Source organism: Xylaria bambusicola, assembly GCF_022495145.1.
Source record: "Xylaria bambusicola strain CBS 139988 unplaced genomic scaffold F5B22scaffold_53, whole genome shotgun sequence".
NCBI classification, from domain to species: domain Eukaryota; kingdom Fungi; phylum Ascomycota; class Sordariomycetes; order Xylariales; family Xylariaceae; genus Xylaria; species Xylaria bambusicola.
Genome location: NW_025953606.1, coordinates 127,129 through 148,936, shown reverse-complemented (window position 1 = coordinate 148,936; position 21,808 = coordinate 127,129). Strand labels below are relative to the sequence as shown.

Sequence of the window (21,808 nt, the reverse complement as noted above, 5' to 3'; positions counted from 1 at the left end):
CTGCGTCGTACGGCATAATTCTTTTATGTTTAGGCAATGTGAATGGTATCCGTAACTTATTGCAATTCAATTACCAATATGGCATAGTTTGTATGTATGTGCTTTTCAACTCGGCATCTCAGACTCCTCTCTCTTGCATCCTTCCCCTCAGTTAATGAGCCATTATTACAAATCCTGGACACGAAACGTACAGCCTGATGCCGATAGTATGTCAGTGGCATTTTCATTGCTGCAAGTCGATTGGCTGATCGACGGCGCTCTGAGGCACAAAGCTCCATGCATCATGTGTTCACTTGTGTAACAGCCCCTCTTTCTGATTTTGAGGCTTTGTAGAGTATATTGACGCTCCGTTCCCTTCGCTCCTTTTTTCTTCCTCTATAGTTTACCCTAATTTACTTGTATTGTAGGTCAACTGCGCCGACAAGATGAAAGCCGGACAGTGGGACGCCGTAAGTTGCTTGAATTCTCTTATTTAGCTAATTGACTGGACACACATCACAAGGGCGACAAACAAGAAAATAAAGCAAAAGACTGATCATTCTATCGTCTCCTAAAAGCAAAACAAAAAGGTTGTCATCAACGACATACCGATCCCAGAGCTAGGAAAGGACCAACTCCTAGTAAAGATCAAGTCAGCGTCGCTATGCCACAGTGACCTGATGAGTCTGGCGCGCGGCCACGGGGATACCGTAACAATGGGCCACGAAGGTGCCGGCGTCATAGAGAAGATTCATTCCTCGGCCGAGGGCAAAGGGTTCAAAGTCGGCGACGCTATTGGATTCAACTACTTCATTAACGTCTGCTACGAGTGTGACGGCTGCCAGATTCACAACTCGCGCTGCGAGAACACGAACTTGCCCATGTGCCAGGGCTTCCATACCAATGGCTTCTTCCAGGAATACGTCCTTGTTGATTATCACACAGCTGTTGTCTTGCCGCCTGAGATCGATGTTCGACGCGCGTCGCCGCTATTTTGCGCGGGAATCACAGGTGAGTTTGTGCGCATGTATTGATGATTCTCGACAGCCGGAAATCGGGCGTACCTGGCCTAAATTAAGACTGGCCACTCCTTGTTTGTGATTGTGACATCCATTTAGGCTACCAAAAACTACTGGTTATACCACAGACTGACTTCATCATAGCCTTTAACGCCATCGATAGTTGCGAGCTTCATCCTGGTCAATGGATAGCCATCGTAGGTTGTGGTGGACTAGGCCAATACGCAGTGCAATACGCCAAGGCGATGCAGTACAATGTCATCGGCGTAGATATCAGCGACGACTCTCTAGACTCCGCCAAAGAATACGGCGCAGATGCCGTCTTCAACTCGAAGACGCAAGCCGACACGTACGTTGACGAGATACGGAAGCTGAGCGGGAAGGGCGTACATGCAGCCGCCGTGTTTTCGGGCGCCAACGCAGCGTTCGACGGTGCCATACCCCTTTTGCGGACTAACGGTCTGCTTATGGTTGTTGGTATCGCACTGGAGCCTTTGCAGATCAACACGCTAGATCTGATCACGGGGCGCTATCGCATCAAGGCTGATAGTACGGGCGTCCCTCGGCGGATGTCGAAGGCTGTTGCATTTACGGCGAAGAATAACATTCAGCTTAATGTTGACTTTAGGAAAATTGAAGACTTGCCTGCTATGGTGGATGATATGAAGAACGGCAAGGCGAGGCAACGGCAAGTTGTTACATTTGATTAAGGGGATTGTTACTAAGTCTTTAGCATTATAAAGTCTTTATCATTATAAGAGACTGAGAACTATGGCTTAGTTAAACAGTATGAATTGCTATTGTGTTTTCAAAACAACGATGTGCTATAAACAAGTACGTACTAAGAAATCTTCTTGTAGGAAATAACTTATTCCATGTATATGAAGGCACCCAGAATACTTCAAATAAACCTCACCTGCTCGGTAGTTAGTCCGTAATATCCCCAAGCCGCAACTATCCATGAGCCGAATAACCGGAACATTGCATCTCCAGCGTTTTCCTCCATCAATAAGATGTTGCTGTCTATTAAACCACAATAGGCACCAGTGAATGTCAATATGGTGTCAACGACTGCAAGCTGGTGGCTTAAGTAGAAGTAGAACAATAAGAGGCCAATGACCGTCGTGCGCGCGCAGCTGATTCGGAATACGGACGCTGCGCTGTGGCTACTCGCGATATGATGAGGCAAACCGAAGTTACGCATGGTCCGATTTGCATCAAGCAAGCCATTGATTCCGCCGAATGTCATCATGAAGGCAACGACGAGCGCGGGAATGTGCATGATATCGAAGGGAGGTATCGCCGGTATAGAGATTCGGCCATAAAGCCATGAGTCGGGTTCTACGATTAAGTGGTAGTAATAGTTCCAGTGCATGTTGGGCTTCGGATCAACCTGTTCTAGGGAGAGTTACCTGACCAAGTGATCGAAATTACTTCAGATGACTATGCGGATGCGAGCGCGACTATATACTCTGATGACGAGTGAACTGGCAAACAAAGGAATTCTATGTTCATATTGTCAACTACAATCCTATTATTGTTCGTAGCGGATACAAAGCCGAAGTCTTGTATCACTCGCTTTACTTGCTTTGCCACAATGCCCATCTATTAGATTCTCTTTAACCTTTTGATGCATTATTTGGTGGTCGTAGGTACTGTATATCTCGACAGTGTGAGTAGAGGCGTGTTGTACTGAGTATCGGTCATCAGTGACATCCATAGCTGTATCGTCCAGATGCCAGATACTCCTACCCAGTCAATTCGGTATTTTATGTGAGGACTCAGCCCGAATGGTTACCATCGTATCCCATGGGCATGATCATTCTACATCCATTCTTCATCACCAGCCATAACGCCATCACAAGCAGCCATCACTACGGTGGATGATGGCATGACTTAAGAAAAAAAAAAGAACTACCTCGAAATTCGCCAAGCAAATTGAATACTCTCAAACCCCCAATCCTTTTCTCGGCTTGTACTCTCTCTTGCATAACGAGGAGTACTTTTCTGAGCCCTTCGTCTTTAAACCCGAGCGCTGGCTTCTTCAATCCGGAAACAAAAACAGAGATAGAGATTCGGAGGAGCAGAAGCGACAGGCCGCGCGCCACGCGTTTCAACCTTTCGCCTTGGGTGATCGAGGGTGCGCGGGGAAGGCTATGGCGTACCTAGAGTACCTGGAGCTTAGTCTTGTGCTGGCGAGGACGATGTGGTGTTTCGATTTCGAGAGAGCCTCCGGCGAAGCCGGGAAGGTGGGTGAAGGACAGCCCGGGAGGAAAGATGGGCGAGGTAGACGTGAAGAGTACCAGCTGTACGATGGTGTGATCGTCAGCCACGACGGTCCTAACTTGGTTTTCTGCTCGCGCGATGATCTTTGGAGATTGATATGATGGAGTGAACTTGACATCTAGTTGAAGTGCTGAGAACAAGCGATATTCAGCCGAATTCGATGTTGCAATATGCCGATCACTTCATTCCTATCCTGGAGCACCGGCGGCCTGGGGTTTGACCCCGCCGATATCCCGTACCGTCTGTGAAGTTGCGCCCACCATTCAGCTCAATTTATTATCCTTGTCGTTTGTTATGTTGCAGCAGTCTTCGCTTATTTGGCTGCCTTCTCTCCGTCTCGATCATCTGCACAGTCCTTAGCTGTACCCCAAGCTCTACTACACTCAAAGCGTCGGCAACAGTATCGAGAAGACCCTGACATGCGACGTATGTATTAGCAAACAATAGAAACTACGAAGGATATTGTACATACCGAAAGCAAGGATTGCAGAAGGCATCTGAGGGGGTTGTAGGAAGGCGATGGCTTCTTATTGGTCTTTCAACGACATGAAGCTGAGCTGAATCCCACTGCTACAGAGAATTTCCCCACACTCAACAGAATACCGACCAGCAACATTCTGAACGATGACAGGAGATGAAGGTATGATACATCAAACGATGAACTCCGCTGGAGTCATCAGAGCCGATGGCCACGCGAAGGTCCATATTGGGAACAGCTATTCCACCACCCACAACTACCCAGATTCCAGCCGCCACCTCGCCGATTCCTACCACACCGAAACGGGTCGAGAGAAAGTGCGCGTCGAATTCCTCCTCCGACTGTATAGCTCACCGTACGAAGACCGCAAGAACAGAAACCCCAGGCGAGCAGATGGCACTTGCGAATGGTTTACTAGTCACCCTCTCTTCCAAAACTGGCAGAACGAGACATCAGCACTGCTCTGGGTTTCTGCAGACCCTGGTTGTGGCAAATCTGTGCTATCGAAATACCTGGTAGATGCGGTTCTACCTTCAAACGCTACTAGGACGACGTTATATTTCTTCTTCAAGGATGACTTTGAAGACCAAAGAACTTCAAAAGACGCTCTTCGTTGCGTTCTCCATCAGCTCTTTAAGCAGAAACCAGCCTTACTCTTGGATGAGATCCTCAAAGACTTCGCAGAAGAGGGAGATCAGCTTGTCGCATCTTTCCCTCGGCTCTGGGACATATTTACCAAGGCAACCAGCGATCCAAGTCATGGCGAAATGGTCTGCATCTTAGATGCCCTCGATGAATGTGTGGACCAAAAACAGCTTATCAATGCTTTGGCGCAGCATTATAGCATATCCAGGGGAACATCTGCACTCAAATTCCTTGTGACCAGCCGCCCATATTCGCAGATTAGACGAGGCCTCCAGAACCTTGAAGACTCTCACCCTACTATCCACCTTAGTGGTGAGAGTCAAGAAGAGGTGGACAAGATTGCACAGGAAATTACTATCGTTATCCAACAACGCATAGCGGACCTTAGCAGGAAGCTCAAACTTGATTTAGAAACGAAGGAACTATTGGGCAACGAACTTGCTAATGTTGGCCACCGAACATATCTATGGGTCCACCTGATCTTTGCCGTCATTGAAGAAGCTGTTTTTTTGACTAAGAGCGATTTGCTTGATAAGATTCGTAGCCTACCTCAGACAGTGGAAGAGGCATACGAAAGCATTCTTCGCAAAAGTCAGAATCCCGATAAGGCCAAAAAGATCTTACAAATCGTCATTGCAGCATATAGGCCGCTGCGTCTCGAAGAGTTGGCTGAAGCATTGGCATTTCGAGGAGAGAGTCACCGATGCCACGATGAGCTCGCACGAGACCTATTGCCAATTAGACATTTAAATTCTGCGGTCCGGGAGACTTGTGGATTGTTCATAGTTGTCCAGGATTCGCAAGTCTTTCTACTACATCAGACCGCCAGAGAATTTTTAATTCGTTTGCCAGCTCAGCCATTCGACACTCGATCTCACTCCTTAAAATGGCAGCACTCTCTTGACTTAGAAGAGTCACACGGTCTGCTTTCAGATATATGTGTTAGGTATCTACTTCTCACCGATTTTCAAAAGCCCGTCAACTCTGAGAATGGTTTCGGCTTTCTAGACTACGCTGCAAGCAACTGGGCGGACCATTATCGTCAGACAGGCAACAGACTTGGCACAGACTTGGAATGTCTGGCCTTGCGGCTTTGCGACACACAATCCTGGGCATGCACACTATGGCTAAAAGTGTGTGCGAAAACGCGACATGACAGCCGGTTAATAGAAGATCTCCCTACATCCCTTCTAGTCGTATCCTATTTTGGTTTAAGCAACTTAGTGGAAATTATCCTGTCCAAGAAGGAAACAGATCTATGGAGAACAGGTCGGTCTTTTCGAACCGCTCTGTCATGGGCGAGTGAGAAAGGATATGACTCAATAGTACAATCGCTCCTAGATCGAGTGCCAAGGTACCGGGTAGTGCTCAGAGACAAGCTAAGATTAATATCATCTTTTACCATCATAAATCAGAAGGATGAGGGTGGCCAATCGCCACTGTTCTATGCTGCAGAAAAAGGGCACTTGGATATTGTCCGCCAGCTACTTCGAAGAGGCGCAAGGGTTGACGCTAGAGATCATTCTGGCTTAACACCTCTGATACGGGCGATTTTTGCTGGCCACAGTGATGTGGTTGCGCTACTCTTTAGCACAAGTGCTCAATCGAACCCTAACTGTCTAGAGAGAAATAAGTATGATCACGGCCGGACTCCTCTGATAAGAGCCGTGATTGATAATGCTGGAGCTGCTGCTAAGCTACTCCTTGACCTCGGTGCGCAGGTCAACGCCATAGACGAGTACAAAATGACGGCTCTGATGTATGCTTCGAGTGCTGGCTGGAACTCTTTAGTTACACTACTCCTTGAACATGGTGCGCAAATTCACGCCACAAATAAGAACAGAGAGACCACCTTGATGTACGCTTCAAGGTCTAAATGCGACTCTATAGTTACACTACTCCTTGAACATGGTGCGCATATTCACGCTACAAACAAGGACGGGGAAACCGCCCTGATGTACGCCTCGACGGCTGGACGCGACTCTATAATCACGCTACTCTTTAAACGTGGCGCACATATCAATACTACAAACATTAATGGAAAAACAGCTCTGATGATGGCTTCAGATTCTTATAAGCCTAACACTGGAGTCATACTACTCCTACTCAGCTACGGTGCACAGATTGATCTTGCAGATAGATGGTGGGGGAGCACGGCTCTAATGATCGCTTCAAACAATGGCTATAACGATATAGTCAAAACGCTTCTTAACCACGGCGCACAGAGCAATATGATAGATAAAACAGGAAGAACAGCTCTAATGCTCGCTTCAAAAAACGGCCATCTCACTACAGTAAGGGAACTCCTCCACCACGGTACACGGAGTGATATCGATATCGCAGATAAAAAGGGAAGGACAGCTCTAATACTCGCTTCGAAATACCGTCATCACGCTACAGTACAAGAACTTCTTGACCACGGCGCACAGAGTGACATTGCAGATAAAAAAGGGAGCACAGCTCTAATGCTTGCTTCACAATATGGCTGTTACGCTATAGTGAAAGAACTTCTTAACCACGGCACACAGAGCGATATTGCAGATAAAAAAGGAAGGACAGCTCTCATACTCGCTTCGAAATACAGTCATCACAGCATAGTTGAACTACTTCAAAATGGTGACGATGGGTATCTGGAGCACCGTGATAAACCCGCGGGTTGTTCACGGGCCCGCCAAGAGCCTGCTAGGTAGGTATGTAGGTACCTTTGAAATATAGTGGGGCAATCCCCCGATCCAGGGGCAGAGCAGCGGCCAGAGCACTAATGGTTGCTACCGCAACGTGGGCGGAGGCCAAGAAAACAATACAACCCTGCGCTAACCTTGGTCGACTCAACCCCAGACACTCTCTGTCTACACCTATAACTGCACCTGTAACTGCACCACCCTGCCCTTATAAACTCAGCGACTTGTATGATATCGAGCTTGAACCTAGTCTCTTGTAGTTTGGCACCGGATACCTCATATACATCTATCAGCGCCGACTGAGCGGACAGCAGCGACAATGGCAGCTCGCACTCTTGAATCCCGCTTCGAGCGGATGACGGTGAACGATGACGGCGAGCACCTGAAGACGAAGGTAGGTTGAGGAATCATGACACCTGCCTACTCTAACTACCCGTCATGGGCCATGCTGACTGTCCAACTGTAGGTCACTGCTACTACAACACAGGTGTCGCACAGTTCCAGTCGGCCAAATCTCTACAAGGTCGCTCTCCAGACGCAGACTGCAAACGCTGCCCTCACTCTCCCCTCGCAAGCTGGCCAAAGGAAAGCCGGACAGCCTTCATCACCCACTAGAAAACCCCTCCCAACAGCAGCATCGCGGGCCTCGTCAGAAGAGGTCTCACAATTAGAACGTAAAGCCGCAACATTGATAGAACAGCCAACTATCAAGAACTTCCACCTGGGCATGTTCGAAATTGGCCGGCCGCTGGGCAAGGGCAAGTTCGGACGGGTGTACCTCGCACGTGAGCGCACAAGTGGCTTCATCTGCGCGCTGAAGGTGCTCCACAAGAGCGAGCTATCTCAGGGGCGGGTTGAGAAGCAGGTGCGTCGGGAGATCGAGATCCAGAGCAACCTGCGGCACCCCAACATCCTGCAGTTGTTTGGGCACTTCCACGACAGCAAGCGGGTGTTCCTGATCCTCGAGTTCGCTGCCCAGGGCGAGCTGTACAAGCACCTGCGGCGCGAGAACCGCTTCCCCGAGTGGAAGGCCTCGCAGTACATTGCGCAGATGGCTAGTGCCCTGCGCTACCTGCACCGCAAGCACGTCATCCACCGTGACATCAAGCCCGAGAACATCCTCGTCGGCATCCACGGCGAGATCAAGATCTCCGACTTTGGCTGGAGCGTGCACGCGCCCAACAGCCGTCGCGAGACCATGTGCGGCACCCTCGACTACCTTCCCCCGGAGATGATCAAGCCCGGAAGCTCCGACAACTCGTACAACGAGAAGGTCGACCTGTGGAGCCTGGGCGTCCTGACCTACGAATTCCTCGTTGGCGAGGCTCCCTTCGAAGACACGCCGGTCATGACGCACAGGAGGATAGCGAGGGCTGATATGACGATCCCGTCATTCGTGAGTCCCGAAGCGCGGGATCTCATCAAAAGGGTATGCTCATTCTCATTATATCTTACCAGACTTACTCTCTGGAGAGCATCCTATGCTAACTCTTACATAGCTCCTTGTTCTGGACCCTGAGAAGAGGATACCACTAGAGCAGGTGCAGACGCACCCCTGGATTCTCAAGCACTGCGCGAAGAATTCCGCGCATACTAAAGCGCACTGATCGAATTTTTTATACATTGATGCAAGGAAAACAGGGTTTATATCATCGATGGCGCAGGCGTTTTCAACATGGGCATAGCGGATATGGGCGGTTCTGGTAATAAGGAGTAACTTGGTGTTTCGTAACGGCCGTGTCGTTTTTCAATCATCGTATGCAATTGAACATTTACATATATATCAAATCATCTATAAGCAAAAGCGCCTGCTCTTGATCCTTCCTTATAATTTTCATGCAGAGACGAGATGTTAGCCTCGAGTGCGTGGTCATTGTTGGTACAAGCTACGTCCCAGTTCCGCTGGGCGTAGCACTTTATACATTGTATTTTATTTTCTGGTGTTTACCTGTAGACCTCATCAAAAGGCCGGGTGTCTGAGAAGCATGAATCCCACACTTGGTTGACTACCTTGACGGCTTGGACGTCGTCCTTGCAGCGCGGCCGTGCTAGTAATGACTCTACAGCCCGCTTGCGCACGCAGTCCTGGAATTGCTGTGTCAAGGTCCAATTCCCTCTTGTCAGTGCCTCTTTCGTCCATCTACACTCTCCGCTCAGCATCGACGCTCTAATCTACATCGAAAGATATATTAGTCTTAGAAGTCACGCATTGAATAGACGAAGCAGACATGAGACTCAGTGGCAAAGACAAACACTCACCTCAGTACAAGCGGCTTGTTTCAAATCCTTATCCCCAGCCCAATCCATCTTCCACCGGAGATGGTCCCACGCATGCACCATCTCGTGCGCCAGTGTGTCCTCCAGATGCGACCGACTCCGGATCTCGTTGGCGCAAATCAGGATGCCCGAATGTGGGCTGAAGCCGCCGCTCTGGCGATGCACCTGGCCGTCCTCGGTCAGTCGTGCAGGACACCGCGCGCACACGACGTTGCTGGCGTCAAGCTGGCCATTGAGCGCCGCAATCTTCTGCCGCAGGAACACCACCGTCGGCGAGTGCTGTAGTGCGAAGTCCCGCCACTTCTCGCAGCTCTTGCAGTCGCGCTCCTCGTTCGCTATGTACCGTGATTCGCGGTAGTGGAAGGCGCCCTCGGGCGTTATCGACCCCGTCAGGATCTTGAAGTAGTTCATCCACCACGCCGTCTGCGGGTCGAACCCCGTGCGCTTCGGATCGTTCTTTACGATCCGCGGTAAGTCGGGCGTTGAGGTGGATGGCTGTGTTTGGGCGGAGGTGGAGGCGGTCGATGGGTCGGCGGAGCCCGGTATTGACGGCTGTGGTAATGACATGGTCGATGGCTATCTATTTTCGTCTCTGTGAGTTACGGGTACGGGTATCGTTGCGACTGCTACCTTCAACCTTCGATACGCATTCGAGTGGTAACCTGGCGATGCTGCAGAGAAAGGTATTGAAAGTGGATGAAAACGGCAGGCGGTAAGACAAAAGTACATTAGGTTTGTATCTACCATGCACTGTTTCGGGCGATTTTCTGCAGGTCCGATTCAAGCTCCGACTACGGCTACGGCTCAGACGCCAATTGGAAATTCTGCCGGCTCGCTGCAGTCATATCAGCATCCCGCCAGGTCCACATCAACATGTTTCGGACTCGACTGGCGAACCAGCTGATTGAGTAACTAAAACAAGATGCTTTGAGCCCTTGCAATGACAGGCCAAGGGACCTCCACGCCCTGTATGTTATATTCTAATAAATACCTTGCTTTTATTTGATGCTAGTTTATGTGCTATCCTTTGGAATTGGTGGTGAAGTGCTTTGAGTCCTCGCTCGTCTGTATCGAATTGAATTTGCTAATGCTCACTTTTGTCTACTCTCAGATATGAAGGGCACGAAGCCTCTCACTGTGGTCATAAAGCTTGGTACGTCATAGCATTATACGCACGTCCATTGCTGTCTAGACTAACATGGCCCAGGGACCAGTTCCATCGTAGATGAGAAGACCCACGAGCCTATACTCTCAATCTTGAGTCTTATAGTCGAGACTGCTGTGAGGTTACGCAAAGATGGCCATAAAGTTGTCATTGTGTCATCTGGCGCCATCGGCGTCGGGTTGAGGCGGATGGATGTTGACAAGCGGCCTAAACATCTGTCCAAACTCCAAGCCCTGGCAGCTATTGGACAATGCCGTCTCCTCAGTCTTTGGGATAGTTTATTTGCCCATCTGCAGCAGCCTATCGCTCAGATCCTCCTTACCCGGAATGATATAGCAGATGTAAGATCAAGTTACTCTACTATCTTCCCTGTGCTCGATCACCCAGACAGTCTAACACGCATCAAATAGCGTTCAAGGTACCTCAATGCTCAGAACTGTATGGCCGAGCTTATGGACATGGGCGTCATTCCCATCGTCAATGAAAATGATACACTAGCTGTGGCCGAGATCAAGTTTGGTGACAACGATACTTTGTCGGCCATCACAGCCGTCATGGTGCACGCCGATTTCCTATTCCTAATGACGGACGTGGATTGCCTATATGACAAGAACCCACGGACGCACCCAGATGCACAACCTATCGAAGAAGTCGAAGATATAGGAGCTATACAAGCTGATGGTACGTGAAAAAGCTCTCCTGTATTTCGGCTCATTTTTCTCATCGGGATCATACAGTTTCATCAGCGGGCTCTTCATTAGGCACTGGAGGTATGGGCACCAAGATCGTTGCAGCGCGACTCGCGACATCAGCCGGAGTAACAACAGTTATTACACGCTCTTCTGCTCCAGGTAACATGGTCAAGATTGTGCGCTATCTACAAGCCAAAAAGAACCTTACAAAAAGTGCATCACAAGTATCATTGTCACAGGGGACCCATAGCGCCGAAGAAAGCCCAGCAGCAACCGAAATTCTATCTCATTCAACGGTATCTCTAGCTCCTGATGCGCTAGAGAAACCACCATTACACACACGTTTTCTTCCACTATCAACACCAATCCGTGATCGCTACTTCTGGCTCCTACACGGTCTCGCACCCCACGGGACGATATACATCGATGCGGGCGCGCACGCCGCGCTCTCCGACAAGGCGGGCTTACTACCCGTCGGCATCTTGGATGTAGAAGGGAACTTCGCACAACAAGAAGCAGTGCGCCTCGTCGTCGTAGACCGTCGAGCAGCGCCCGATACACACCACACTTCCACCACATCTATCCCCGGATCCACGACGCCTATTCCCGTATCAGCAAAATGGGAAGCTTGCAACCCCGTCGAGGTCGGCCGCGCTCTCGTCAACTACGCGGCTTCTGAGATCGCTCGTATCAAGGGCCACCGTAGTAGCAAGATTGGCGAACTTCTAGGCTACGCCGATAGCGAGTACGTGGCGTATAGAGAGAACATCAGCTTGTTCAGGAGGGAGAGTCGGCCTGTCTCACCTGTGCTAGATCTTTCTGCTAGTATCAGCAGCGGTGTGGCGGGGTACGAGGTAGGAGAGGCCATATAGACTATCGAGCGAATGGCAGCTATAAAATAACATGACGATCTTGATGATGGATTCGAATTCATCACTTGTACACATTTCCCTTAGTAAGAGCGGCTATGGTAATAACAATAAAACGAACGGGTAGACAAAACATCAAAACCAATATCCAAGTAGGGCTATGAAATCGAGAATCACGAATCAAAGGCAAAATCTTGTAGAGATTAAATAGATGGTAATCGAATTTGGTATCCTCAAAAACGCCTTCTATGCTGTTTTTTATTTCCCAGTAAAATTAAACAGAACCCCTAAACTCCAACTAAAGCATCTTACGGACCAATATTCGACTACCTAGCTTGCAAATAGGGTGTCTTCGTCACGTAGGTACTCTCCGCAATCAGCCTGTCTGAAAACAACAGTTCCCGTCGGGTCTAGCCTGCGTGCTCTATCGTAGTAAAGGTTAGCGGATTTCTTTGAAAATTGTTTTCGCCCAAGACTGAATGAGGTATAGGCTGTTATGGAAACCTACTCTGAAGTACTTCGTGCAGATACACCAACTGGTATTATATCAGTATTGCTCTACAAAGCATCGCCACGAGGTTAAGAAGCTGGGGAACTCACAACCTATCGGGTTATCCGCCATATCATAAACCTGAGCAACCCGGTTAGTTAAGAGCTTTCAACCAGCCGTTGTCTCAAGCAACTCACTATCACTCCAACGTTGGCAGGACAGTCCTCGGTCCATCGACCGACGTGAGCCTTGGAAACATGGCTACCGTATAAGAAGGGCATGACACCATTGGCTGCGGTACAGACTCAGCGATTGACTCTCAGGAGCGGTCCATTCTTGGTCGAAACCTACGTTTAACCCAGATCTTATATCTTGCGTGGCTAGATAGGCGCGTAAGTCAAAACCCCCGGCCTGAGTGTGAAAATGTACCTACGAGGCCAAAATGGGCAAAGCCGTGATATGTAACCTGAACTTCAGTGTCTGCGACGAGCCGTTAGCTCACGTCTGGGCTTGCATAATACCCATGCTATTCGTTCAAAGCCCATTGTGATTCGCACCTTCGTGAATTTTCCTATTAAGAGAAAACCAAGATTCGTCAGTCCGTCTGGTTACCGAGCCTAGGTACAGGAGGAATGCCTTACCCAGGCAGATGCCGACTGAAGCCAAACTGTCCCGAGCTACCGAGGTAGCAACTATACGTTTATGCGTAAGCCATATGGTATATAGGTAAACGGACTGGTGTGTGCTGGGAAGTGATTTGGGGGTAGCCATACGGTTCGCTATCGAGAGAAGAACATAATACACCTAGCATGCTTCTGGTCAGCTAAAGTTGCGGCCTGGATTTCAGGAGGATGCCGTACACGATCTTTAATCAATCGGAATACATAACGGTCGGCATCCGGGGAATTGCTAAGAGGCGCGATTAACGGTTTTAAATCGGTCGTGTAGTTGGCGAGCTTTTCAAAGAGGATTTTCTGAGAGCGTAGACAAAGTTAGCCATGACTATTGGGTAAAAGGTGAAATAGGATGCGCTATCGCGGGCAACATACTGTTTCTTGCTCCGTTAACGGCCTCATTTTGTCTTGGAATTCGCAATGCGATGAGCTGAGCTATGATGCCGGAGGTGTAGTTATAAAGGAATGGATGAATTGTAGCTGAGAGCTATCGTCGCAGCATCAATTGATGGTGGGGGCTGTTCAGAGATGCTTCTTTCTGCTCAGCAACTTTCCTCTGGAAATTTTGGCTCCAGATCCAAAGGAATCAACCCGATTGGTTGCCTCTAGCTTATCGGGCTGTTATCGCTCCGTAGTGGGGCTTATCGTTCAGGGTCCTTAACTGTTATTGGGAAAAGTTCTACAGAGCTACCTTTCATACTCGAGCTTACGTAGAAACAGGTCGTGACTACACATATCTTTCTCACTTTATGTGATTGGAAAATGGCTTCAAGGCCAAGTAAAAAGAGGAAATTGACACCTCCGCCGTCAGAGGATGACGGCGACTCACGGTCAAACGCCAAGATCCAGAGGTCCTTTTTCCAGAATGCTGCAAAATGGGACCTTCTCGAAGATCAATACAGTGCGCGAAAGGGCAAGAAGAAAGAGAAAGAGAGCACCAGATTACCGGTGAAACGGGATGGGCGCATCCAAGCCGTATCCACGCCACTGGAGGACCTCAAGGAAAGCGATGACGACTGGCTGGAAGACGAAGGAGACAGGTCTGAAGGAGACGAGGAGGAAGATGAAGAACAGGAGCCGCAAAAGGAGCCTGAGATTCCTGTGAAGCAGCAGATTCGAAATGCTAAAGAGGATCTGGCGAAGTTGGCTACGGCACTGAACGAGGAACCATATGAAAATGCAGGAGCGTTTAAGGCCTTGACCAAAATCGGCCAGTCCAAGATTCCTGCAATTGTAACGCTCTCGCTAGTTACGAGGATGGCCGTATTTAAGGATCTTATACCGGGATATCGGATTCGACCTCTGTCAGAAGACGGCCCAGGAGGCGAAAAGGTCAGCAAGGAGGTCAGAACAATACGCGCATTCGAGCAGTCGTTAGTGTCTAGCTACCAAGCCTACGTCAAAGAGCTCACGCGGTATGCGAAAGCAAAGAAGAGCCAGCCTGGCGGAGCCGAACATGCGACTGTGGCGATAACGTGTGCATCGTCACTTTTGATAGCTCATCCTCACTTCAATTTCCGCTCTGATCTCATAAACATTCTAGTCTGGAAGCTGAGCTCGCGTCGTCCGGACAAGGATTTCGAAAAGGCTCTGTCAGCTATCATCAAACTTTTCACCGAGGATGAGGAGGGCCGTCCCTCTTTTGAAGCCGTCTCAACTCTCTGCAGGATGATGAAGTCCAAGGACTACCTCGTTCATGAGAATGTTTTAAATTTATTCCTGCATCTTCGACTTCTCTCGGAATTCTCCGGCAAGGCATCGCAAGACGCCGTCGATCTACCGATGGAAAGTCGCAAAAAACAGAAGAAAGTATTTCGAACGAAACGGGAACGGAAACAGTAAGCGCCCTTTTTTTTTTTTTTTTTAAATTTATCTCTCCGTCTTCGATGTATAAGACAATTATGAATTACAATGACTAACTCAACATCAGACTCAAGGAAGAGAGAGCTCTGCAAAAGGATATGGACCAGGCAGATGCGAATGTGCTTCATGAAGAGCGAGATAGGATGCAGTCCGAGTGTCTGAAGGCGGTCTTTGCAACATACTTCAGGATCCTGAAGCTTAGGACACCACATCTTATGGGCGCCGTGCTTGAGGTAAGAAAATCGATTTCGCCCAGGGACAGTAGACATACTAATGAAAATAGGGTCTCGCCAAATTCAGTCATCTCATCAACCAACAATTCTTCGGCGATCTCCTCGAGGCCTTAAAAGACCTCATCCGCCACAGCGACTCGGATGAAAACGCCAGCGAGGACCCCGAAGCCGCAGCAGAAGCAGATGAAGACGAGGACGGCGATACAACCCGCAACCCAACCCGGGAAGCCCTGCTCTGCACCGCCACTGCATTCGCCCTGCTCGCCGGCCAAGACGCGCACAATGCCAAAGCAGACCTACATCTGGACCTCTCCTTCTTCACAACCCATCTCTGGCAAACTCTCCTCCCCATCTCCCAAAACGCCGACATCGAGCTCGGCGCGCGATCCCTCCATCTACCCGACCCCGACGCGCCAGGATCAGCAGCAAGCCGGCTCCGCACCGACACGCGCGAGAACAAGGTGAACCTGCAAACGACGACAGTCCTCTTAATCCGGTGTCTCACAGCCGCGCTGCTCCCGCCGTGGAACATCCGCTCGACGCCTCCGCTCAGACTAGCCGCCTTCTCAAAGCAGCTGATGACAACATCTCTGCACGTCCCGGAAAAGAGCGCGCAGGCGCTCCTCGCTCTGCTGGCCGACGTGGGCAACACCCACGGACGCAAGATCGCCGCACTCTGGAACACGGAGGAGCGCAAGGGCGACGGCGTCTTCAACGCGCTATCCCAGACCGAGGAGGGGAGCAATCCCTTCGCGACTACGGTTTGGGAGGGAGAGCTACTCAGACGGCATTACTGTCCTAAGGTTCGGGACGCCGTGAAGATAATGGAAAAGAATATCATGAGTGAGAGATGATATGGGTAGGTGAAGATAGCAGTAAGGGAAGTGGAGCGAAAACGAGGAGGCCATCGAAGATAATATAAACATGGTCAGCCTATTTAAGTTGAAGGCCTGATGATTAGCGTTGCAATTCGCAAAGTTGGCGTATCTTAGATATTCATCTTACCACATGTTCATAATGGGGGCTGGCTATCTAAGTAGACACGTACTCATTATAACCGAAGCACAGCCAAGTAGCAGTTGACTGGAACATGACTGCCCTAGTGGCATCCTCTTTCTTTTTTCACATGATACCATAACACACACCGAGTAATCAGTCCGTTGCCGGCTTCTCTATGCCATACACAACCAGATTCGTTTTCAGCACTTGCTCGATCAATTGCCCATCGTTAACCGAGGTTGACTATCGACTGTTGCACGAAAGTCTCCATGACCGTCCTTTGTCCATTCTAGCCTACTATTCTCCTCATATAGCAGGTTTCCGACACTTTCCTCCAATATTTTACCCCAATCACTGATATACATCTAAAGACCCCAAAATCCTGTGATTAGATTAGTATTCTCTCGTGGCAACAATCTGAGATGACGTCCTACTGAACCCACCACTATCTATCTCGTAGTTTTCTTCTACCTCGGGCGGGATGGCTGAGAGGTTAAAGGGAAGCGACAAGAAGGTGATTCATTGGCGCCCAATGCTAACACAGAAAGATTCCAAACGATGGGTAGCCGAGCATATTCTAGATCGGGAAAGACTGGCATAGGCAACCAAAGAACCTATAAAACAGTCTTTCGAAAGACTTTATGGTAAGTCATAACATGATGCTGGGTAACGCCGGGCTATGCAGTTTAAACCCCATCAGACCATCGGGAGGCTTGGAGACCGGGCCCCTTTGTAAGACCACTAAAAACTATTGGAGCTTCTCCCGTAGTACTCCGTGGGGGTTGTAAGGACTGTGTGCCAATGTAGTTAGTGTTTTGATTGCCGCTAATCGGAATGGATTTGTATGTGGTAGTTTACCTGGCTACTGCTAACCGAGTCGGCCCTCACTTTGCGGTTTGCGGGATTCCATATAGATTCAGCAAGTCCTTTCTTTACTGTGCTTGTGACCATGGAATTGAATGTTGCCGTTGACGCATAGTCAGAATTGTCCAAATCCATAATATCATTCTCTTTTGCTTTCTCTGTATAACAAAATGTATTTTGGTGTACGGGAGGCAGAAATGTCGATTGTGTTGTCTTGGGAAACACATGGGAAGAGGTTTCATTGGGTATCTGGTGCATCCCCAATGCAACCTCGACTGAGGCATGATGATAGGATGCCTTATCCAGGCTTGAGGGAGCAAGCATTGGATTCTGAACAGTCTGGATGGCAGGAGTTATACTTCTAGCGCAAATACTTGTTGTCGTTGTCGGAGGGGAGATCTGCCCGGAGCGTTGAAAAAACATATCTGCATCTTTGGTATGTGAGCCCACCTCAACATTACCTAATGGGTTTCAATGATATTTAGATTTGGGTTAAGTTTTGGTTACGTTGGGTGTATCTCACTGCTGATTATTAGCAAAAAGTACGCGAGACGCTTGTTAATATGTCCACATACCCTGGTGAATCATTCGTCACAAGTTCTCCCTTCCATGCTAGGCGGGGAGGCCGGACAACAGAAGAATGCAATTGAGGCTGGTTTCTGTTGCGCTTATGATGCTTGCGCATGTCTTGCTGATGATAGGTATTCATTGGCGGATTGCTGCGATTCCTGCGTCGACGCTTTCTTTCTGGTGCTTTTTGCCGCTCGAACTCCGCCTGGAGCTCCCTCGCCATGTTGATGTCTCCTTGGGTATCCATCTTGTCTGTTCGTGTCAGTGTAATTGTGTTTGCAGGTTGTGGCATGGACATGTCTAACCATTCAAAGACTGTAGCCGGGTACCAATACCGCGCGGTATCGAAGGCGTAATACCAGCTACAGACAGATGTAGATGTGATACTGCAACAAGAGGGGAATTCACTCAGCGTGTTGACTGCAAGCCGATGTAGTAAGGATTAAGGAAATATGGGAGAGCTCCCTGGAGTACATGCAAGAGTGTTTGACTTGACTGAACGCTGGGGTAGAATCACGGTAGTAGTTCACACAACAGTGAAGTTCAGTAAGCCGTGGTTGAAGTGAAAGGGTGCTGGTGTGTCAAGAAAGAGGAAAGATGGTTGGGTGAAAGAGAGGCAGTAGAAAGGGAAGAAGGTTGCCTAGAAGACCTGAGAAACTGTAGCATGCACTTGACTGTTTCGCTCCTCCCACCTGCACCGTCCATTTATTGTTGTTGCCGGGAAGGAAGGTGCGAGGAAGGCATCCCCGCAGCTTCCTAGGTGAAAGGGGCCGTGACTGCATTCAAGCAGAGTTACTACCAGATCACCAATTATGTCACTGGTTGTTGAGTGAAGGGTTAGAAAGCAACTGTTTTCTCTTGAGATATGACTTGAGGTTGATCAGGAATTAATGTCCAGGCATCAAGCCGTGGTGAGGTAACTGGGATAACTAGATGTAGCATTCGAAATGTGTATTGACCTGAATTCTTACTTTCTCATTACATTGTTTGTTGTACAAGAGGAGTTGGTTGACAATTGCCAGTCAGGTAGCATGGTTAAAGCTGGAAAGGTTGTATTGTTTCCAACTTAATCTACATTTGCAACAAGTAGCTCCTACAACAGGAACGATATGAACGCTATGAAATACTTGGGACGAATTCAGAGTTGCAGTACCCGAAGAAACAAAAAGCCGGGGGATTGCTTCATTGAGTGCTCTTTCTCGATTTCTTGCTGACACCTATGACAGTCTCAATGGAATTTATCTTCGTAGCTCGATATTTACCCTCGCGAGCCTCTTCAAACCACGGTGCCTTGATGATCGCAACATGCTCCTGGGTGAAATCAAGCAAGGCATTAGAGTTTGGGGCCCCGACACAAATACCTACGCAGGAAACGCGAGGGATACCTAGTGACTCACACAGTCGGCCCTCGCAACCCCTGGGAAGCTCAACTAATCGAATGGCCGGTTGTGATGGATAGGACCTAGAAGCCATTGTCACCATCTGGGGAAGATGGCTGCTTAGCGCATTTGGTTGGCCAGATCTCGCAACAAAAATGGCTGAGTAAAAACGACTTGGAGATGTCTGCTCTGGTTTTCGATCATCTCGCGAAACGGTAGTTTCTAAGGCATCTGACGCGGTCCTCTGAAGATAGCGTGAGACGCATGGCAAGCCGATGTCAACGTAAGAGTGAAGCTCAGGGACTGGGGGAACCGGTGGCGCTGTCTCCTGGCTAGACTGCTCCTTTCGTTTCCTCTTCTTGGCACGATTGCCCTTCGACGCATGAATGTGCTGTGATCGATAGTGACCAAGAGGCGAAAGCAGACTAGAATAGACGCATCAGCTTAAAGGCGGGCATGGAAACCAGGGGAACGCCTTGTTCGCAGCGAGTCTCTTGACTACCGGGCTGTGTAAGGTCTTAAGAACTTACGCGCAAAGCAGTTCCAAGATGGTATCTTGGTCGTCTGGCGTTATATGAGGCCTAAAGTATGTACGTGTGAGCAAGCTCTCCGTTCGTGGTGCCAGTAGTGGCGAGTCGTTGCTTACCATGATGCATTCGAAAATGGAGTGTCTAGCTGAAACACTGTCTTCCTCTTCAGCCCTTTATCCATGGCGAGGCGCTGAACTCTCCGCCTACAACTCAAAATGAACTCTTGTCAGCCTAAGAAAGGAAGACAATCGAAGAGAGTACCGATCTTCTAATCCCGATGTACTGTAAATAAATAAAACCCTGCTGATAGCGACACGACGGGTAGGTAACCTGTCACCAGAATGAGAAAAGTTAGCGCAACGCTAAGGGCGTGTACAGACCAATATCACAAGTGGTGAAACGGGTTGAGATTAATGGACTAACAAATCTTCCACAACCTACATATGTCGGTATTATTGTATAACAGTCTTGCAGATTAGCATAACAGTACTTTTGTTCTGCCAGGAAGACGCAGCTGGCCTGTTTCTGTACATCAACCTTCCAAGTTACACATTACCAGTCAGTGGATTTATTTTGCCCAATCGGAACTGTAGGTATAGATAATATGTGGGGCTTACCACTAAGGATGTACATAAGTGTACTGGAGCGCCTCAATTGTGGTGATGTTCTGACACCGAATGTTATACAACTACACCTAACCTGTTGTCTTCTTGCTATCTATCCTATGTAGTGGCCTTATGTGACCATGGCGGAAGTTTGCAAGAAATAAGCATAATTTCTGCACAACGTGTTACATTTTTCATTCCATTCAGGCTTGTGTTTCCTATACACCGTCATCTTGGTCCAACATTTTTGACCTTGCCCGGTATCTAGGAGGGTATTTACGAGTTTCACTCAACGAGTTACATAGCCACACATTCATAACCAACGTATGCCATATTTAACTACGTCCCACGTAAGATAGGTGGGTATATACCTACGTTTGGTATATCTGTTCCGAGTGATGTATGTACCAGAACCTTGGGAGTTAGGTAATCATATATGAAATAAATTACCTTCCAAGGTTTTGATACATAGGTATATCTATTATAGGGCAGTGTTTTGTAAAATAGCGGAATCAGTTGGGTAGATACATATGTACCTACCTACCTTACCTGAGTTCGAGTAAGTAGTACTGAATGTACGCCATGCATGAATATTAGGTGCCTACGAAGTATGTAGACAGGACTTGGGATGGAAACAACCTTGCGATTAGTAGACAGTTCCTGTGTTTCCCATCTCATCCAAGCCTCCAATAACAATGTACTAGATAGAACTTATGGCACAGGTGCATGGCACGTTTCTCCATCCTGAACACCATTGTATACCTAATAGAGTACATATGGGGCACTGTACATCAAGAAGGTGTTAGGATGCAAGGTACACCCCTCCACGGTCCCCTCCAGCTTAGCTTGCTTACGTAGTAGGTAGGCGAGGGTTAGGTGCGGTTTCCGGCAGACCTGGACATTTCCTGAATTGGGGGGTTGCGGCGGCCCCCTTCTGCCCCTCCCCCACTACTAGCTCGTCTCAATCATCAACCCATCCTTAAAAAAAACAGTACTAGTAACCTGCCATGATCTGCGCCGAACACCAGACCAGAACCAGACATTTGCATCACATTCCCACTTACTATGTAGATACTATTTCCAAGCTCCTCTAGCAGCTCCCCCAGCTACCGCATCGGGCCTCTGCCGCCAAGTCGCCTTCCGCGCGCCAGCTATTCACATAGTACATAGTACATCCAGGTATATTTTATTTTGGTTCCATACCTACCTGCCAGATACACCTACATGTACCTACCGAGCCTACCTAGCCTACATATATATGTCCCTACTTAAATACCTACATATGTAGGTAGAGGTACCACGTCATTTGGTTCTCCCATTCTGTCCCGTCGTCATCATCATCATCATCATCATCGCAGGTCGATACGCGTCTAGCTACCTCGATAGGTACCGGGGAGTGCAGGGCTAGGTCCCTTTAGGTACCTGCCTGTAGCACCGCCTGGGAGTAGACGGCATTTGTAACGTGCACTACGCCTACTATCTGCCTACTTAAGTAATCACGAGCTATCCG

The 21,808-nt window shown here is 48.8% G+C and overlaps 11 protein-coding genes across 11 annotated transcripts; 6 read left to right on the top strand and 5 right to left on the bottom strand.

Annotated features, from left to right (window-relative positions):
* Window positions 1-99: 99 nt before the first annotated feature.
* Window positions 100-1,767, top strand: F5B22DRAFT_435951 (uncharacterized protein). The gene is made up of 4 exons (XM_047971800.1): window positions 100-334; window positions 408-449; window positions 558-990; window positions 1,143-1,767. Exons 2-4 carry the CDS (start codon window positions 426-428, stop codon window positions 1,706-1,708), a joined length of 1,023 nt encoding a protein of 340 aa, XP_047826990.1. The 5' UTR covers window positions 100-334; window positions 408-425; the 3' UTR covers window positions 1,709-1,767.
* A 36-nt stretch (window positions 1,768-1,803) lies between these two features.
* Window positions 1,804-2,793, bottom strand: F5B22DRAFT_436126 (uncharacterized protein). Its single transcript, XM_047971803.1, has 2 exons — window positions 2,751-2,793; window positions 1,804-2,690 (listed from the first exon to the last, which is right to left on the bottom strand). The coding sequence occupies exon 2, from the start codon at window positions 2,371-2,373 to the stop codon at window positions 1,900-1,902; it is 474 nt and encodes a 157-aa protein (XP_047826989.1). The 5' UTR covers window positions 2,374-2,690; window positions 2,751-2,793; the 3' UTR covers window positions 1,804-1,899.
* A 779-nt stretch (window positions 2,794-3,572) lies between these two features.
* F5B22DRAFT_435975 (ankyrin repeat-containing domain protein) lies at window positions 3,573-6,931 on the top strand. The gene is made up of 3 exons (XM_047971801.1): window positions 3,573-3,710; window positions 3,861-6,633; window positions 6,837-6,931. Exons 2-3 carry the CDS (start codon window positions 3,909-3,911, stop codon window positions 6,839-6,841), a joined length of 2,730 nt encoding a protein of 909 aa, XP_047826988.1. The 5' UTR covers window positions 3,573-3,710; window positions 3,861-3,908; the 3' UTR covers window positions 6,842-6,931.
* Window positions 6,932-7,252: 321 nt separating this feature from the next.
* F5B22DRAFT_435932 (Pkinase-domain-containing protein) lies at window positions 7,253-9,009 on the top strand. Its single transcript, XM_047971799.1, has 3 exons — window positions 7,253-7,482; window positions 7,555-8,517; window positions 8,588-9,009. Exons 1-3 carry the CDS (start codon window positions 7,408-7,410, stop codon window positions 8,693-8,695), a joined length of 1,146 nt encoding a protein of 381 aa, XP_047826987.1. The 5' UTR covers window positions 7,253-7,407; the 3' UTR covers window positions 8,696-9,009.
* F5B22DRAFT_435982 (peptidase M76 family-domain-containing protein) lies at window positions 8,820-10,021 on the bottom strand. The gene is made up of 2 exons (XM_047971802.1): window positions 9,348-10,021; window positions 8,820-9,260 (listed from the first exon to the last, which is right to left on the bottom strand). The coding sequence occupies exons 1-2, from the start codon at window positions 9,930-9,932 to the stop codon at window positions 9,033-9,035; spliced, it is 813 nt and encodes a 270-aa protein (XP_047826986.1). The 5' UTR covers window positions 9,933-10,021; the 3' UTR covers window positions 8,820-9,032.
* Window positions 10,022-10,063: 42 nt separating this feature from the next.
* F5B22DRAFT_622533 (glutamate 5-kinase) lies at window positions 10,064-12,302 on the top strand. The gene is made up of 5 exons (XM_047975965.1): window positions 10,064-10,333; window positions 10,477-10,518; window positions 10,573-10,871; window positions 10,941-11,211; window positions 11,268-12,302. Exons 1-5 carry the CDS (start codon window positions 10,306-10,308, stop codon window positions 12,092-12,094), a joined length of 1,467 nt encoding a protein of 488 aa, XP_047826985.1. The 5' UTR covers window positions 10,064-10,305; the 3' UTR covers window positions 12,095-12,302.
* On the bottom strand, window positions 12,303-13,774 carry F5B22DRAFT_622532 (60S ribosome subunit biogenesis protein NIP7). Its single transcript, XM_047975964.1, has 11 exons — window positions 13,631-13,774; window positions 13,442-13,555; window positions 13,355-13,385; window positions 13,223-13,273; window positions 13,139-13,152; window positions 13,015-13,061; window positions 12,933-12,961; window positions 12,779-12,873; window positions 12,692-12,722; window positions 12,600-12,627; window positions 12,303-12,515 (listed from the first exon to the last, which is right to left on the bottom strand). The coding sequence occupies exons 1-11, from the start codon at window positions 13,655-13,657 to the stop codon at window positions 12,422-12,424; spliced, it is 561 nt and encodes a 186-aa protein (XP_047826984.1). The 5' UTR covers window positions 13,658-13,774; the 3' UTR covers window positions 12,303-12,421.
* Window positions 13,775-13,960: 186 nt separating this feature from the next.
* Window positions 13,961-16,365, top strand: F5B22DRAFT_435767 (CBF/Mak21 family-domain-containing protein). Its single transcript, XM_047971795.1, has 3 exons — window positions 13,961-15,093; window positions 15,186-15,351; window positions 15,402-16,365. The coding sequence occupies exons 1-3, from the start codon at window positions 14,018-14,020 to the stop codon at window positions 16,203-16,205; spliced, it is 2,046 nt and encodes a 681-aa protein (XP_047826983.1). The 5' UTR covers window positions 13,961-14,017; the 3' UTR covers window positions 16,206-16,365.
* A 507-nt stretch (window positions 16,366-16,872) lies between these two features.
* Window positions 16,873-18,083, bottom strand: F5B22DRAFT_435793 (uncharacterized protein). The gene is made up of 3 exons (XM_047971796.1): window positions 17,790-18,083; window positions 17,209-17,645; window positions 16,873-17,141 (listed from the first exon to the last, which is right to left on the bottom strand). Exons 1-3 carry the CDS (start codon window positions 17,800-17,802, stop codon window positions 17,037-17,039), a joined length of 555 nt encoding a protein of 184 aa, XP_047826982.1. The 5' UTR covers window positions 17,803-18,083; the 3' UTR covers window positions 16,873-17,036.
* F5B22DRAFT_435845 (uncharacterized protein) lies at window positions 17,747-18,293 on the top strand. The gene is made up of 2 exons (XM_047971797.1): window positions 17,747-18,044; window positions 18,099-18,293. Exons 1-2 carry the CDS (start codon window positions 17,855-17,857, stop codon window positions 18,218-18,220), a joined length of 312 nt encoding a protein of 103 aa, XP_047826981.1. The 5' UTR covers window positions 17,747-17,854; the 3' UTR covers window positions 18,221-18,293.
* A 673-nt stretch (window positions 18,294-18,966) lies between these two features.
* F5B22DRAFT_650391 (uncharacterized protein) lies at window positions 18,967-19,874 on the bottom strand (the record flags this gene model as incomplete). The annotated part of the gene is made up of 3 exons (XM_047979310.1): window positions 18,967-19,588; window positions 19,694-19,744; window positions 19,810-19,874. The coding sequence occupies 3 exons, from the start codon at window positions 19,872-19,874 to the stop codon at window positions 18,967-18,969; spliced, it is 738 nt and encodes a 245-aa protein (XP_047826980.1).
* Between the last annotated feature and the right edge of the window lie 1,934 nt (window positions 19,875-21,808).

Bases quoted from the DNA above. Each gene is read 5' to 3' on its own strand.
- F5B22DRAFT_622532 (XM_047975964.1), bottom strand. From the start codon at position 13,657: ATGAGGCCGTTAACGGAGCAAGAAACA. The intron at 12,962-13,014 runs GTAGGTACATTT...GCGCCTATCTAG, and splicing joins GCTTTGCCCATTTTGGCCTC to CCACGCAAGATATAAGATCT. The intron at 12,628-12,691 runs GTGAGTTCCCCA...ATATAATACCAG, and splicing joins GGCGGATAACCCGATAGGTT to TTGGTGTATCTGCACGAAGT.
- F5B22DRAFT_435975 (XM_047971801.1), top strand. From the start codon at position 3,909: ATGACAGGAGATGAAGGTATGATACATCAAACGATGAACTCCGCTGGA.
- F5B22DRAFT_622533 (XM_047975965.1), top strand. From the start codon at position 10,306: ATGACAGGCCAAGGGACCTCCACGCCCT. The intron at 10,872-10,940 runs GTAAGATCAAGT...CGCATCAAATAG, and splicing joins CCCGGAATGATATAGCAGAT to CGTTCAAGGTACCTCAATGC. The intron at 11,212-11,267 runs GTACGTGAAAAA...GGGATCATACAG, and splicing joins AGGAGCTATACAAGCTGATG to TTTCATCAGCGGGCTCTTCA.
- F5B22DRAFT_435982 (XM_047971802.1), bottom strand. From the start codon at position 9,932: ATGTCATTACCACAGCCGTCAATACCGGGCTCCGCCGACCCATCGACC. The intron at 9,261-9,347 runs GTGAGTGTTTGT...CTTTCGATGTAG, and splicing joins AACAAGCCGCTTGTACTGAG to ATTAGAGCGTCGATGCTGAG.
- F5B22DRAFT_435767 (XM_047971795.1), top strand. From the start codon at position 14,018: ATGGCTTCAAGGCCAAGTAAAAAGAGGAAATTGACACCTCCGCCGTCA. The intron at 15,094-15,185 runs GTAAGCGCCCTT...ACTCAACATCAG, and splicing joins ACGAAACGGGAACGGAAACA to ACTCAAGGAAGAGAGAGCTC. The intron at 15,352-15,401 runs GTAAGAAAATCG...TAATGAAAATAG, and splicing joins TTATGGGCGCCGTGCTTGAG to GGTCTCGCCAAATTCAGTCA.
- F5B22DRAFT_435793 (XM_047971796.1), bottom strand. The intron at 17,142-17,208 runs GTAAACTACCAC...ATTGGCACACAG, and splicing joins ACTCGGTTAGCAGTAGCCAG to TCCTTACAACCCCCACGGAG.
- F5B22DRAFT_436126 (XM_047971803.1), bottom strand. From the start codon at position 2,373: ATGCACTGGAACTATTACTACCACTTAATCGTAGAACCCGACTCATGG.
- F5B22DRAFT_435845 (XM_047971797.1), top strand. From the start codon at position 17,855: ATGCAATTGAGGCTGGTTTCTGTTGCGCTTATGATGCTTGCGCATGTC. The intron at 18,045-18,098 runs GTCAGTGTAATT...AACCATTCAAAG, and splicing joins TATCCATCTTGTCTGTTCGT to ACTGTAGCCGGGTACCAATA.
- F5B22DRAFT_435951 (XM_047971800.1), top strand. From the start codon at position 426: ATGAAAGCCGGACAGTGGGACGCC. The intron at 450-557 runs GTAAGTTGCTTG...GTCTCCTAAAAG, and splicing joins AAGCCGGACAGTGGGACGCC to CAAAACAAAAAGGTTGTCAT. The intron at 991-1,142 runs GTGAGTTTGTGC...ACTTCATCATAG, and splicing joins ATTTTGCGCGGGAATCACAG to CCTTTAACGCCATCGATAGT.
- F5B22DRAFT_435932 (XM_047971799.1), top strand. From the start codon at position 7,408: ATGGCAGCTCGCACTCTTGAATCCCGCTTCGAGCGGATGACGGTGAAC. The intron at 7,483-7,554 runs GTAGGTTGAGGA...GTCCAACTGTAG, and splicing joins GCGAGCACCTGAAGACGAAG to GTCACTGCTACTACAACACA. The intron at 8,518-8,587 runs GTATGCTCATTC...ACTCTTACATAG, and splicing joins CGCGGGATCTCATCAAAAGG to CTCCTTGTTCTGGACCCTGA.